The sequence below is a fragment of the Engraulis encrasicolus genome, chromosome 16 (assembly GCF_034702125.1).
Source record: "Engraulis encrasicolus isolate BLACKSEA-1 chromosome 16, IST_EnEncr_1.0, whole genome shotgun sequence".
Classification (NCBI taxonomy): domain Eukaryota; kingdom Metazoa; phylum Chordata; class Actinopteri; order Clupeiformes; family Engraulidae; genus Engraulis; species Engraulis encrasicolus.
In genome coordinates, this window is record NC_085872.1 from 13,057,438 (window position 1) to 13,072,344 (window position 14,907).

Consider the following 14,907-nt stretch of genomic DNA (forward strand, 5'->3'; position numbering starts at 1 on the left):
GGGGTAAACCAAACCCTTCCCCACACGACTGGCCGACCTATTACCAACAGGAATTTGGGATATCTGACCTTCAATAAAAAATCACAACACAGTGGTTTTTTTTTTTTTGAGAATTTATTGCATTATACCAACATACTCTCGACTCAATAGCAAGGAAGGATATACAGTTAATCATTCTCAAGCTGACATTATTTCTGAAAAGTACTTAATAGTACGGTAATTGACACATGGATTTCCATGAATCTAAGATGCACTCCAAATCGAAGTTTGTTTCAAGTTACAATATGTACCATACATGTTTTAATAAAAAAACGTTAACTTACACAAAGCTGTGCATAAAGGAAAGAAAATAATAACACTTGACCAAATGTGCCACTCTTTTGTACCTTATATGTATATACAAGTGAACTGTGAATCCAATAGTGATAGTACCTGCATATCTGTCCATAATAAAATAAAAAAGACAAAGCTTGTGACTGGCACAAAAGGAGTGCACATAAAAAACACTGCAGACGGTTTCTGTCTTTCGGATCAGACCACTGAAGGCGGGTTGTATTTCATTTAAAATCACGAGATAAGCTCTGCAAGAAGCTAAATCGAAACATGCAAATTGAGGCACTTACCCACTTCGCATTCAACTTCGTTTTTACTTGTGGATCTGTAATTGCACTGTTAAATAACAAATGAATGCAATTTCTAGCATGAATTAAAAAAGATATAATCTCACTACATTGTTGTGTAGGGTTTGGAACAATGTAATGTATTCAGTAAACCTCTTCCTCTCTAAGTTCTAGGAGTGTAAATCACAGCCTCCATGACGATACGATTCAATGTCGATATCTTATTATTCGATGCGAAGCGATTCGATTATTTGCCATACTTAAGAATGCCCCACGATACGATACAATACGATTCGATCCAACTTTTTCCCAAATACTTTTCCACTCCTATTACGTTATGGAGCTAGGACATTGGGCAGGGGCCAGCGATTCGATTATTTTCGATTTAAGAACGTCCCACAATCCGATGCGATTTGATTCAATCGTCAGATTATATTGCGATATATGGATACATTTCGATTATTATTTACACCCCTACTAAGTTTTTGTGCAAAATGAATCTATATCTGTCCTATAATACTGTCTGTATCATTCCTTGTTGTATGCTGGTAATCATTTTCTCTTGTCGTGTTCAACACTGCATAGAAGTGGACACATGCATAGTTACTTCATAATATTAAGCACACAAAGTAAAGAAATAGCTTAAATTGCACTTGATCTTTGCCCTACAGTTGAACATGCAATGCAAGCTTAGCTTAAGAACTATACGAGCAAATATATGTTTATAACACACATTTGTATCTTAGTACATATGGCCTTCATCTTTGTCAAGTCAAAGAGTGTGTGAGTGACAGAGTAATGCAGTGACACAGAAAGGTGTCTGCAGATTCACTCATCCAAAACAATGCGTTTTGCTTGGCAATAGATTGCTCTCCATCTCATATCATTTCATTGGGTTGAAAGTAATGGTTCTAATTATTACCTCCGCCAAGGAGGTTATGTTTTCGGTCGTGTTGGTTGGAGTTATTGGAAGTGACAAAAGGAACACGTGATTGAATTTTGGTGGTGATCCGCATCACAATCCTGATCCAGGAATGGGATTATTTTTTTAAAGATTCTTCACCATTGTGGGATAGGGAGAATTTTGACATTTCAGTTTCTAACTCCACAAAAAACAAAGCAGAAAGACTTGAAAAGAATTAGGGTGTGTGACATAGTCAAATGTTCTATCAAACAGCTTCCTTGGCGGAGGTCTGCATTCTCTGAGTGCATCTCTAGTTGTAGCATATGGTATATTGATTTCTGTTGATCCCTGACTTGGTATGATTTCATTTCAATTGGCTAAAGCCACCAAAATAAAATACCCTTCATCGCAGCAAGATCACACATTTCCTGCCGCGTCGGTTCCTTCGGTGGACTGTGATGAGGAAGGCTGTGCGCTGTGCGGTCGAGGCTGTGCCCCGGTCCCGGTTCTGGTTCCGGGCCCGACCGCAGCAGGGCCCTGCTGCTGCTGCTGCTGCTGATGGCTGACCTGGGAGATGGTGTCGTCCGACTCCCAGCGCTGGAGCTCCTCCCTCACCAACCTCTCCATCTGCTCTCTGTGCTGCTCAGGGTCCCTGCCCGTACGCTCATCCTGACAGGCGAGAGAGAGAGAGATTCACTGTTACATTACTCCTGATAACCTGACGAGCAGAGAGACAGAGAGAGATCAATCAATCAATATTATAATTATTATATTGTTGTTGTTTTTAAATATATATTTATTTATTATTATTCTTTTTCAACTTTATTTTTGATAGGACAGTGTGAGAGGTGGACAGGAAGCGAATTGGGAGAGAGATGGGGAGGGGTCGGCAAAGGACCCGGGCCGGGAATCAAACCCAGGTCAGCCTCATGGCAGGTGAGTGCTCTTACCGGTTGGCCACGGCAGGGCTCAGTCAATATTATTTATATAGCACATTATCAAACAACACTGTCATTCAATGTGCTAGAGAGTAGAGAAAGAGAAAAGAGCAGAAGAAAAAACTATATTGTATTAAATATAGCAGATAGCTATTACCAAAGGCAGATAAAAATTAAAGCTGTTTTTAATTTCTTTTTAATACAAGATACTGTTGGGGCAGTTCTATTTTGATGCTGGTTCCAATATTTGGCAGCATAATGACTAAATGCCATGTCACCCTGTCTGAAAAGAGAAGAGAGAGATTTACTGTTACATTACTCATGATAACTTTTTGTTTCTCACACTTTCTTACAGTGTGCTTACTTTTTGTTTATTCAAAACCCAATGCCATGAAATCCCAACTAGGCTGTTGGGCTTCTCCTCACCTCCGTCATGCCATCCAGGAGTCTGCCCAGCACGTCCTTCCTCTTCAGCTTGGCACGCTCCATTGTCTCCAGCTTCACGATGACGGCATCAATCTTCGACACAATGCTCCCAATAGAATGCTCCATGCGGTCCACTCTCCGAACCAGACTGCAGGGACGGAGGGAGGGTTATACAGTACATTAGCTACTGTGATGATTCATATTCTAACAACACTTATACAAGGTGAAATAGCGGTCGCCATGTCTAACCTTCTCTTCTTATGTGAACGATTGTTACGGTAACTATGTGAAAACACCTGCTACACTGATTGTAAAGTATTACTTCAAGGTATTACTCAGCCTGGCTATCATGACAACACAGCTTCACTTGGGATTATTGGGACTGTAGTACATCAGTAATGTCATATGCATCTTTACTAACTGGTCAAACATTTTTTGAAACTGAGTTTTGTTTTCATCTCTTGGAATGAGTCAAATGTGCCACTCAGTCTTGGACACGTACACTTGAAACTCCTCGTATGACACGCCCCCCGAGCTGCTTCCACGGCGACGTGAGCTGTGGCCGCTGTCCTCATCGTCGTCCTCCTCGGAGTCGTCCTGGCTACGGGAGAAGCTCCGTCCACTCATTGGCCTGGGCAGCGCACTCCGCTCCAGATCCAAGTCCTCCTGGCGTGTGTGCAAGAGACACTGAGTATCCGTGTGTGTGTGTGTGTGTGTGTGTGTGTGTGTGTGTGTGTGTGTGTGTGTGTGTGTGTGTGTGTGTGTGTGTGTGTGTGTGTGTGTGTGTGTGTGTGTGTGTTTATTAAAACTTTCTTTCAATGGAGGTACCACGCCTTTGAACTTGATGCCTGGTGGGTGCGTAGGTCAGTGGATTAACTTGAAGCAACAAAGGGGAACTCGCACACCATTTGTGCGAGTTCCCCTTCATTGCTTTTTGTGTTTATTAATAGACATCCAAGAATGTAAACAAAAGAACTGAAGAATTCAGAATCATGCTGCATACAGTACATAATAGAGTATTGTACTTTTTTTCATTCTGTATTGGCTTTCCATACTCGCATCTTCCATTGTGTGTTATTTCTCTAGTCTAAACCTTGGTCACCCTCATATACTCAACCATGTAACACTGCTTGTCACACACTCTCTCTTTCTCCAAGTCGTCCCTCATCTGTTGGTGCTCATGCTCTGTGAGCTCCTGGTCTCCATCAAGGTCGTACTTGGCAAAGATGGCCTCTATTTCAGCATCCGTGTGGCCCTTCCTGCAAAACAAAAAAACCCCACACATTCTTCAACCCAAAATGATCACTATGAGGTGGTGGTGGCTCAGGTTTTAGAGTCGTTCACAACCAGAAGGTTGCAGGTTCGAACCCTGCTCTGCCTGACCCCATTGATGTGTCTTTGAGAAAGATACTTAACCTCAAAATTGCTCCTGTTCGCAGGGTGGTACCCTGTGTGGAAGCCACTGTCACTGGTGTGTGAATGGGTGAATGTCAGGCATACAATGTAAAGCACTTTGACTGCTCGAAGGAGTGGCAAGGTGCTTTACTTGTAAAAATACAGTCAATTTACCACTGTCTTGTGTCTTGTACTTGCATTCTGTGCAACATATATCTACTATCGTTTGAGTTTAATTCAGGAATTATTGTAGTTACCCTTTGAGGTCTTGACGAAGTTCATCAAAGTTGAGCTTCCCTCCCGCCTGCCGCAGGCTGTCTGAGATATCATCGACAGTGGTCTTCTTCAGGCGTAGCTTCACCAGTGCCTTGTTGTAGCCCTGGCAAAACAACACAGAGCGATATTGTCTTACCTTGGTCTTACGTACGTATGCCTGTAAAGACTTAAAAAATGTACCTACCAGACCTACACACACCCTTACCCTACACATTCACTACCTATACCTGTATACTTATGGACACATGCAAACACACATTCCATGCATTTGCAAGCATTATTCAAGCTTGTCTTTGACCTCTATTGCCACATCACGCTCAGAAAAAACACATTCTCATACTGAAATGACATCACTATGCATCATGATCCAACACTTGTGCTCTAATGCTGTAGTGCCCTTGAGCAAGGCACCAAACCCCACACTGCTTCAGGGACTGTAACCAATACCCTGTACCTAAATAACTGTAAGTCGCTTTGGATGCAAAAGCGCCAGCTAAGTGTAATGTTATGTAATACAATAATCATCTATCCTGATGTAGTTACGTGAAGTGAAAGCGCAATTGGGAAACTCCAAGTCCCATTGCCATTGTGACACAGCACACAAGTGCACACTGCACATAACAAAATTGCATATATGCCTGATCCATGCAAGGGGGCAGCCCGCAATGGCGCCCCAAGGGAGCAGTGTGGCGGGACAGTACCATGGTCAGGGTAGTACCTTAATCATGGAGGAGGACGGGGGAGAGCACTGGTTAATTACTCCCCCCACCAACCTGGTGGGTCGAGAGTCAAACCGGCAACCTTTGGGATACAAGTCTGACGCCCTTAACGCTTATCCATGACTGTACTACTGTATGTCATACCTTCTTTATGAGGTCACCCATCTCCATCTCTGATCGCTGCTGTGACATGTCTGTCTTTACTTCAGAATATGTGTCGTTGATGATGGCCAGAAACATGTTCTAAAAAAAATAGAGGGCAGAACATACAGAATATAATTTACTTGAAAACGGAGGATGTTCCGGTTTTACAGCTATTCTAATAGTTATGGAGTGTCAGTGTAAATGGTCTTACCAGCAAGATAAAGAAGATGAAGAAGACAAACGAAGTGAAGTAAATTGGCCCAAGAATCCCATTGGCCTCTTCAATCTCTGAGAAGTCGAAATCTCCCAGAATGATCCGGAACTGTGTAAATCTGAACCCCAATAAACAATTGGTGAGCATTTATGAAAAGGGAAGCAATGGCTATAAATGTCATTTTTGAAGCACCATAAACGATACATGTTTTCACAGCTTGCAATTACTTTTCCTGATATCATCTCTCAGTTCAAACACTAGGCCAGTGGTTCTCAACCTTTTTTGAACAAAACACCCCCTTGGCCTCATCCCAAGTGATCTTAGGCTCAACACTGCCGCAAACAAAGTTTCAGCACTTATCCTCCTCGACCTCAGTGCCGCCTTTGACACGATAGACCACAACATACTAATTGACCGCCTTGAATCTTGGGTAGGCTTGTCCGGTCACGTCTTAGAGTGGTTCAAAACATATATTACAGGAAGACAGTTTTTTGTCACCATCGGAGAATACGTCTCCAACAAGTATGATGTGCCTTTTGGAGTTGCTCAGGGTAGTTGCTTGGGCCCTCTCCTCTTCTCTCTCTATATGTTGCCCCTGGGCTCCATCATCAGAGAGCACAATGTTGATTTTCATAGCTATGCCGATGACACTCAACTATATATCTCAGTCGAGCCTAGCCAAACCACTGCCATTCATGCCTTGACTAAATGCATGTCTGCCATTACAGATTGGATGAACAGTAACTTCCTAAAATTAAATGAAGATAAAACTGAAGTGTTGCTCATTGGGCCTAAGAAAAAAACGTGCAAAACTCCACTCAAGCCTAGGTGACCTAAGCATACACATTAAAGATAAGGTTACTAGCCTAGGTGTGGTCATAGACTCGGATTTGAGCTTTGAGCCTCACATCAACAAGATAACAAAATCTGCTTTTTTCCATCTTAGAAATGTCAACAAAGTGCGCGGCTTGGCCCCCCGACAAGACGCTGAGAAACTTATTCATGCCTTTGTCACCAGTAGGATAGACTACTGCAATGCTCTTTTCTCTGGTCTCCCAAAAAAATTAATTGACAAATTGCAACTCATTCAAAATTCTGCGGCAAGAATCCTAACAAGAACCAGAATGAGAGAGCACATCTCTCCTGTCTTGGCAGACCTGCACTGGTTACCTGTCTCATACAGAATCGACTTTAAGATTCTGCTCACAGTATTTAAAGCATTAAATGGACTTGCCCCTAGCTATATCTCAGACATGCTCTCTTTTTATGCCCCTGCTCGAGCTCTCAGGTCCACTGATGCCAAGCTGCTAAGGACCCCCACCCCCCCGCAGAAGAAGATCGGCGACGCCGCGTTTGCCTGCTATGCGCCCAAGAGATGGAACACCCTCCCCATCGAGATCCGATCAGCCACCTCCGTCGACTCCTTTAAGAAGCAGCTGAAGACCCACCTCTTCATCCTTGCCAACTCCTAGCTGCCAAGACGTCATAGTGTCCCAGCCGCCGCAGCGCCCTTACTACTCGCAATCCAGCCCTGGCAGGGGGCTCCCCTAGGTGGCCGCTGGTCTCTGCCTGAGGTTTCTTCCTGACTACAGGGGGTCTTTTTTTCTCAGACCTCACTGAGCTTTTTTTCCCCCTCACAAACTATGAATCAAGCGAAAGGGAGTTTTTCCTCACCCCTGATGCCACCAGGGGCCGCACCTGAGCGCCCAATCTCTGTGTGACTATCTATGACTTATGATAGGCCCAGCCACTATGGACCTTACACATCTAAGAATCCTGGTCCTAACCTACGTTGACCTTATGACTCTACATTCTCTGTCTATCTCTTCTTCCTCTGCCTTCCTGCTTTTTCTGCCTCTCCTCTATACCTCTCCATTTAAATCTATCTCTCCTCTCCTTTTAAATCTATCTCTAACAATGTTTTTTCCCATTTGTTAAGCACTTTGAGTTACATGCCTTGTATGACACAGTGCTATACAAATACAATTATTATTATTATTATTATTATTAAACCTCCCAACGCCCCCTTGACATCATCAGAAGTCTGACAACGCCCCCCTTAGTATTAAAAAATTAAATGGACTAACGCCCCCCAATGGCAACTGAGCACCGCCCCCTCTCAGCTGTATCCTTCTCAACGCCCCCCCTAGAGCTCTCCAACGCCCTGTGGGGGGCTGCACCGCCCCCGTTGAGAAACACTACACTAAGCGGATAATGCTACCTTGTTACTATCCGTACTCACATGCATGCTTGGAAGGTGCTGAAGTCATTGACTTGGGTGCCAAAGACCAGGTAACCCAGCTGGGCATAGGCCAGGAAAATGATGAAGAACATGATCGCGAACCCAACAAGGTCCTTCACACAGCGGGACATGGTGGTGGACAACTGGCTCATGGTCTTATTGAAGTTAATGAACTTGAAGAGCTATGGGCAATAGGGAGTTAAGAAAGACATACAGTTCTGGCATTTAGTGTCATACACACAAAAACAATTTGCAACCTAATTTAAATTGTTGATGCCTATATGCAATCAAATGATGGCAAAGATTTTGTAATAGCCACAATGGATGTTGCAAGCTCAACCCATATGTTACTACAACAGGCCAAAGGTTTCATTGATGGTTCCTGTAAATGTAACCCATGAAAGCCTCCTTCATATAATCCAACTGGTAACGTCTTGTAACAACAACTTCATCACTCACCTTCACCCAGGCCAGGAAAACAATGACTGCAGCCAGGTTGTTGAACTGCACCTAGTAGAGTAGAATAGAGTAGAGTACTTTTACTAATCCCGAGGGAAATTAAGGTGTGTGATGGTTTACATAAATACACAAAACATAAACAAAGATCTAATACACATTATTGCAGTAAACATATCGCACACATTTGCGTACAGCAATTAGCCTCACTTCACATAAACACACCCACGCTCTCTCTCTCACCTGTAGGTTAGCCAGCGACACAAAGTTGGGGTAGGTGGTGTGGTTGTCCAGGAGAGACTTGAGGTTGCTGTTCACCAGGCCGGTCCTGCAGATGTTCATGATGATGGCCGGAACACACAGCTGAAGGAAGAGAAGGGGTGTAAATAATCATCAATATGTATCAATGCATCGATCCTATGGCTGACAATCGAATGGAATCATATCATATCATGAGGCATTCTTAAGTATCGAAAACAATCGAATCGCTGACCCCTGCCCAATGCCCTACTGTAATTGTTGTTTGTTCCAATGAATAGAAGTAGAAAATGAATTGAAAAAAAAAATCGAACCGGACCATATCGTATCGTGGGGCATTCTTAAGTATCAAAAATGTCATGATGATGTCCGGAACACACAGCTGAAGGAGGAGGCCAGAGGACAAGATGGAGAGGAGCCGGCGTGAGATACTCGTACTGCATGTCCAACAGATTCCCCGTAATCACGTTGCAGAGTGAACATCATAATGTGTGTCATGTGTACAGCATAGTGTGTGTGTGTGTGTGTTTGTGTGTGTGTGTGTGTGCTTGTGTGTGTCTGTGTGCGTGCATGGGTGTGCGTGTGTGCTTGTGTGTGCTTGTGTGGGTGCGTGTGTGTGTGTGTGTGTGTGTGTGTGTGTGTGTGTGTGTGTGTGTGTGTGTGTGTGTGTGTGTGTGTGTCAGCTTCTTCTTCAAAGAGTATGACTATGTCTCCTACTGTGTACACATACACGTACAGTTATGACAAAACAAAGGTCTCAAATGGATAGGATGGGGTTACTGAGGTATTAATGGATACCTATGCGGATGGATGCCTATACGGCATAGCCAGGCCACGCCCTCCTAGTGACGCAACATCTTCTCTGTTGCTTCTAGTCAGGTCAAGAGCAATGCAAATATCGTTTCTGATATCCCGAAAAAATGGGAACTCCACCCACTTTGTCGGACACCAGTCAACCAGAAGCAAACCTAGGGAGGTGGGTCAACCATGCAGTTTGGGAAACGTTAATGGTTATGGTCTTGGTCAGACCAAGTCTCGAAGAGATTTGAAGGTCAATGATAATCAGGCTATACATATTATAGGCTATATTTCTTGTGCTCCTTTTTTAATCAGACAAAATTACCTTGAAAGAGTGCACCAAAAATCTCTTTTTAAAAAGTAAATCTTTGACAATTTCACTCAGAATTGTTTCTGTGCAAGCATCTGTTCGGGGGCCCACCCACCAGGATGAGGAGGACGTCCAGGCAGTTCCAGAGGTTCCTGAAGTAGTAGAGGCGGTGCAGGCGGATCTCCAGGGTCTCCTCCACCACGTAGTAAAGCACGAAGAAGCAGAAGGCCACCTCGCACAGCCCCACGAACACGTCCCAGCTGGAGGTGTAGCGCACCAGGCGCACCGTCTGGAACTGCCAGGAGGTGAGAGCGCCCCCTGTGGCCGGGAACTCCACCAGCAGCCTGAGGATGGGGGTGACGGAGTGGGCATAAGTGGACATAAGTGGACTAATGAAAAGCCCCATCTTTGGGCAGCTTTCGATACAATGGGTGTTTCTCATAGTGAAGTGTTTTTCGCAGGCGTTACTCACACTGGCAAGTTTAAAATGGGCATTACTTGCACTAGCAAGACTAGAACACTTGACATTGAGAAATGGCCAGTGTTAGTTTAGCAGGGAATAAAAGGAAAGGTTTCAAAAGACTGTAGGTGCTGCACAATTGGCAATAACAAACACATTTTGGACAATAACAAACACAGTCTTACTATAGTTTATACCTGACAATGCAGAAAAGATTGATGTTTCCATTGTATACAGAGAAGTCCAGGAATACTGCTCTTGTGCCACGATCCAACCAAAGGTTGTCCTTCAGCACTTGCAGCTGATTGGCCGAGTCCTCTCGGTTCCGAGACAGGTCCAGGTAGTACCCGCCCCCACTGTACGAGGCCACCTCCCCCGGATGGGAACTCCCTCCCACTTTACTTTCTTCCGAGTACCTCCACCTTACAATCACAAGAGACACATACTGTATCAGTTTCTTCCTTGTTTCTGAATACAAATCAATACAATTAATTATGTTTCATTGTCATTAGACTTGACAACAGTTTTATACTAGAATTGAACCTTCGCCCTCTGATGGACAGAAAAACAAACGCACCACAACCGTACAAACAAACTAACGAATGTAAACACAAATCGGACGATCACATAACCTCCTTGGCGGAGTTAATAATACCCTTGATATGGATTGAGGCACATCTAAGGACAGTGTTGTTGATCATGTTATGACATTCTACACTGTTCAGAGACATGGGAAATGATCATTGTATCTGTTTTCCCATACATTTTCAAATTGTTAAATAAGAAATAACGTGTTTAGTGCTGTTGTGAGGAGTGTCCAATCTAACTAACAACACAATGAAAAACACGATGGAGGTAAAACTTTAGGCACTTGACCCACTGGCCAATAGTTGCCTCCCTGAATATAAAGCATTATCACATTTGTCCTTGCAGCCTAATTTATAGATTTCATAACAACAGTCTAAGAAAGTGAATTCCACATTTGAAAGAATGTTTTTTTCCCATAAAATTGCTACATTGATTTTCACGCTACTTTGAATAAAATCATCAGCTTTGTCTAAGTGCATCAAGCAAACATACGCAGTGCCCTCCTTGAGTCCAAATGTGCCTTTGTCTTCGTTGGCAGGAGAGTACACGCTGTAGCAGTCCTGGACCTTGTCCTTTAAGTCTTCTAGGACAGTGCAGGATGCGTTCTGAACTTTGACCTGGCGAAGACGTGGGACACCCAGCAACAGGTTCTCATAGTAGATTAGACTCTGATTCTCTTGAATGGTCTTGTTGTTGTACCACACCTCCCAGTACATCCCATTAAGGAAGGGTCCTTCTGCAAACTAGAGGGACACAGGACATTCATGAAAGGAAAGTAAAGGTCCGCAACACTGTTAGATGCTCCCAAAAGTGAATGGCACGACGTTTCGGACTATCTGTCCTTCATCACAGTGCACTCGTCACATCGTGCCATTACATTTTGCGAGCATCTAACAGTGTTGCGGACCTTTACTTTCCTTTCAGTTATCTGATGTTTGGTCCAGCACCTGTGCTACTGATGTGCGTGCATTCTCTGACTTTTTACACAGGACATACATCCCAGTCAGATCTCACGCACATCCAATTTCTTTTTTTTGCTGGGTGCAGGGTCAAAGCATAAATTTCATCTAGGTCAAGGATGAACCTCACACCGATGAGCTTCCTTTTGATTCATTTCTTAATTTTTGTGACGTTTCGGGCCCCCACGAGCCGTACTAAAAATGGATTAAAAGGGAGCTCATGGATGTGCAGTTCATCCTTGCTCTACACAGGACATTCATATCACAACACACCACACACAGTCTATTATACCATACAATGGAAAGCGGCAAACTACAATTCTTACCCTCCAGAAGTCATCCATAGAGGAGATTGTTTTAAAAGAGGTTGGGTCTCCATTGGCTACTGGTGTATCCAGGAACAGCTGAGACATGACCTTGGTGTAGTAATACATGTTGGTGCTCACCATCCCGTATGTCACTAAAAAATATAGATATTTTAAACTGGTTAATAGATCATATAATGGGATCTTTTGTCTCCTCATCCTTACCAATGTGTCTTACACTTATGTACTGTACTGTACTTTATTTTACACCATGTACTGTAATGTACTGTACTGTACTGTTTTTGGGGCGTCACACATAGTGGCTTGCCTGGTTAACACCTGTCTTTCAGATCGAAACGATTGTGTAGAACTAAAGGCAGTGTGGGAGTTCCCAGGCTACATAGTGGCAGCCGTTACCCTTGATTTCCCACTGGGATCAATAAACATAAGTCTAAGTCTAAGTTTAAGTTTAATATAGATTTTAATAGTTTTTGAAAAACACAGCAAACCACCTATTCGCAGTAATGTACATACAGGCCTATAGACTCTTAACAGTGTCCTAGAACAATTTCCTCTCTGGGTGTGCCACCTTTTCTGCCAGGAAATGATTCCCTAAGCTCCCCAAACTCCCATTCCTAATTTTGAATGTCAGCATTCCGCTGTCATAAAGTATGGTGTGTGTGTGTGTGTGTGTGTGTGTGTGCGTGCGTGCGCGCACGTGCGTGTGGGTGTGTATGTGTGTGCGTGCGTGCGTGCGTTTGTATGTGATTTAAAAGATGGGCAGCAAGTGGAGGCACCAAAACCACATAGGTGTGCACACCTTGGCGGTACAAACAATCTGGACTACGATATGAAACAAAAAATAACCACATATCAGGCTTTTTAGAAAACAAATATACTGTATCTACTCGCTCTAAACAGACATTTGTAAAATTATTTTTTTCCTCCGGTACAAGCCTTTATCTAGGGCTACTACTCACAAATGCATAGAGTGATGAGGAAGACGATGTAAGTCATCATCTCGCGAAGGACATTCTTCAGGTACCTCTCTCTGCTGCTGTCGCAGTCCTCAAGAAGCCGTGTACCCCACAGAACTACAATGGAAACGCAGCAGATGGAAACTCAGATAACACATGTTATAAACACATAGTAATACATGTATACCTACATCTGGGCTGAATAACAACATACTTCTTATTTTTTCAAGAATCCTTTTCCCACAATTTCGGTGATCGTGCATCTGTTGTTGGGGCGCATCCAAAGTTGGAGTTGGGTAGAGTCCTCTCTGCATCCGTGCGCCAGCGCCTCCGGCGAAACTTCCAAGACCGCTACTCCCACTGCTACCCGTGGATACGGACCTGTGGCCAGGACTCTCCGGTGGCCAGTCCGGTTCCATCATCTCCTCTTCGGGTTCAAACCCAGGATTGTCACGGCTCCAAGCTTGCCTTGAGCTTGAAGTGGGGGCTAACGGCGTACCAGGAGGCGCAGCAGAGTCCGCGTTCTGATGCTGTATTCTCTCCATCTCAATGCCCTCGCTTGGATCCAGTCTGTGTGGCAACGATACAGTTGCAGCATCCGCTGTTGACCGGCCACTCGGATTTTGTGTCTGATTTGGTTTGATTCGAGGGGAACTCATAGTTTTGCTTATATTGTCCTGCGCGTCGCCACCTTAACTACCTTATAAGACAGTTGGGCTAAAGTGCTTCTCAGCCATCAAGAAACTTAAACAAACTTAAATCATGTAAAATGCGGTGGCTTTCTCGAGGCCAATGCGCCCCTCTATTAGAATCAATAATTAGATACAGCGTTTCACTGTAAAGGCATGCATACTATTTCTGTTTGGTGAGCCAAACAGTTTTAGAGCTCTACAACCTTTTAGAAGTTCCTGGGCCGTCTTCGTCACTGCGTACCGTGAACAAAAAACTAAACACGCCAAAACGTGTAGTCAAGATGCTTTTCACCAATTACCAAAATATATATTTTTAATCACAAAGAAGCAAAATAAGTCCTATGTTTCCAGACAGCCATCTTGTTCCCAGTTGTTCCCCCAAATCGGAGACTCTCATTTGTTAGGGAATCAGATTACATTAGAACCCACTGCGTCACAGCCAATGGCACGAATCCCTGGAAAATTCAGTCATCGGGCCTCTTCCTTAACTTTTAAGGATAGCTTTGACCAGACCAGTGCTATTTTGCTTGAGCGTAGCCTACTCAAAACTTGACGATTACGCACTACGTCGCCTAGCCTTAATCAATACGACGCGCGTAAAACTGGATTCTGCTCATCCGTTATCCAATTTCGACTGCTTTGTTTAAAAGCGCTTGAGTTGAAGTAAAATAAATTCTTGAATTTGGCGTCTATTTATGGGGTAGGTTGTGTCCAAAGACTTGTTGTGTGATCTGTAGCTGCTAAGCAACGCCCCCATCTTGTCAAGGACCAAAATGCTCTGAATGATGATTTGCCATTTGCCATGGGCAAGAACATAACCAACCACAACATAGGCCCTATGGCTCAATAATAATATTATTTCACTTAACCAAACGTCTACATAGAGCCAATGGAAACTCTCTTGTCCATATTCTAAGGCAGAGAGGGTTAGTTTTATAGAAGTATGGGCCTGGCTATCCATATCCATATTTTACCTGCAGCACATACTATTTGCACACCATCACAACCTTCTTCTCATCACAACCACAGCTGTGTGTGTGTGTGTGTGTGTGTGTGTGTGTGTGTGTGTGTGTGTGTGTGTGTGTGTGTGTGTGTGTGTGTGTGTGTGTGTGTGTGAGAGAGAGAGAGAGAGAGAGAGAGAGAGAGAGAGAGAGAGAGAGAGAGAGAGAGAGAGATTTGACATTGTGAATTTATGGTGAATATGTGCAATGTTGTGCGTATGTAAT

General features: G+C 43.7%; 1 protein-coding gene across 3 annotated transcripts; it reads right to left on the bottom strand.

The window, feature by feature from the left end:
- Positions 1–123: 123 nt before the first annotated feature.
- On the bottom strand, positions 124–14,510 carry pkd2 (polycystic kidney disease 2). Of its 3 annotated transcripts, none has more exons than XM_063218685.1 (16): positions 13,204–14,510; positions 12,993–13,106; positions 12,034–12,167; positions 11,241–11,491; positions 10,358–10,582; positions 9,816–10,044; positions 8,578–8,697; positions 8,338–8,388; positions 7,879–8,060; positions 5,634–5,754; positions 5,423–5,521; positions 4,541–4,662; positions 4,030–4,147; positions 3,391–3,554; positions 2,889–3,036; positions 124–2,193 (listed from the first exon to the last, which is right to left on the bottom strand). In XM_063218685.1, the coding sequence occupies exons 1-16, from the start codon at positions 13,646–13,648 to the stop codon at positions 1,942–1,944; spliced, it is 2,775 nt and encodes a 924-aa protein (XP_063074755.1). In that variant the 5' UTR covers positions 13,649–14,510; the 3' UTR covers positions 124–1,941. The 3 variants fall into 3 exon arrangements, with proteins under 3 accessions (XP_063074755.1, XP_063074754.1, XP_063074756.1); XM_063218684.1 differs by having other exon boundaries at positions 3,391–3,551; positions 4,006–4,147; XM_063218686.1 differs by having other exon boundaries at positions 3,391–3,551; positions 13,204–14,509.
- Positions 14,511–14,907: the final 397 nt, after the last annotated feature.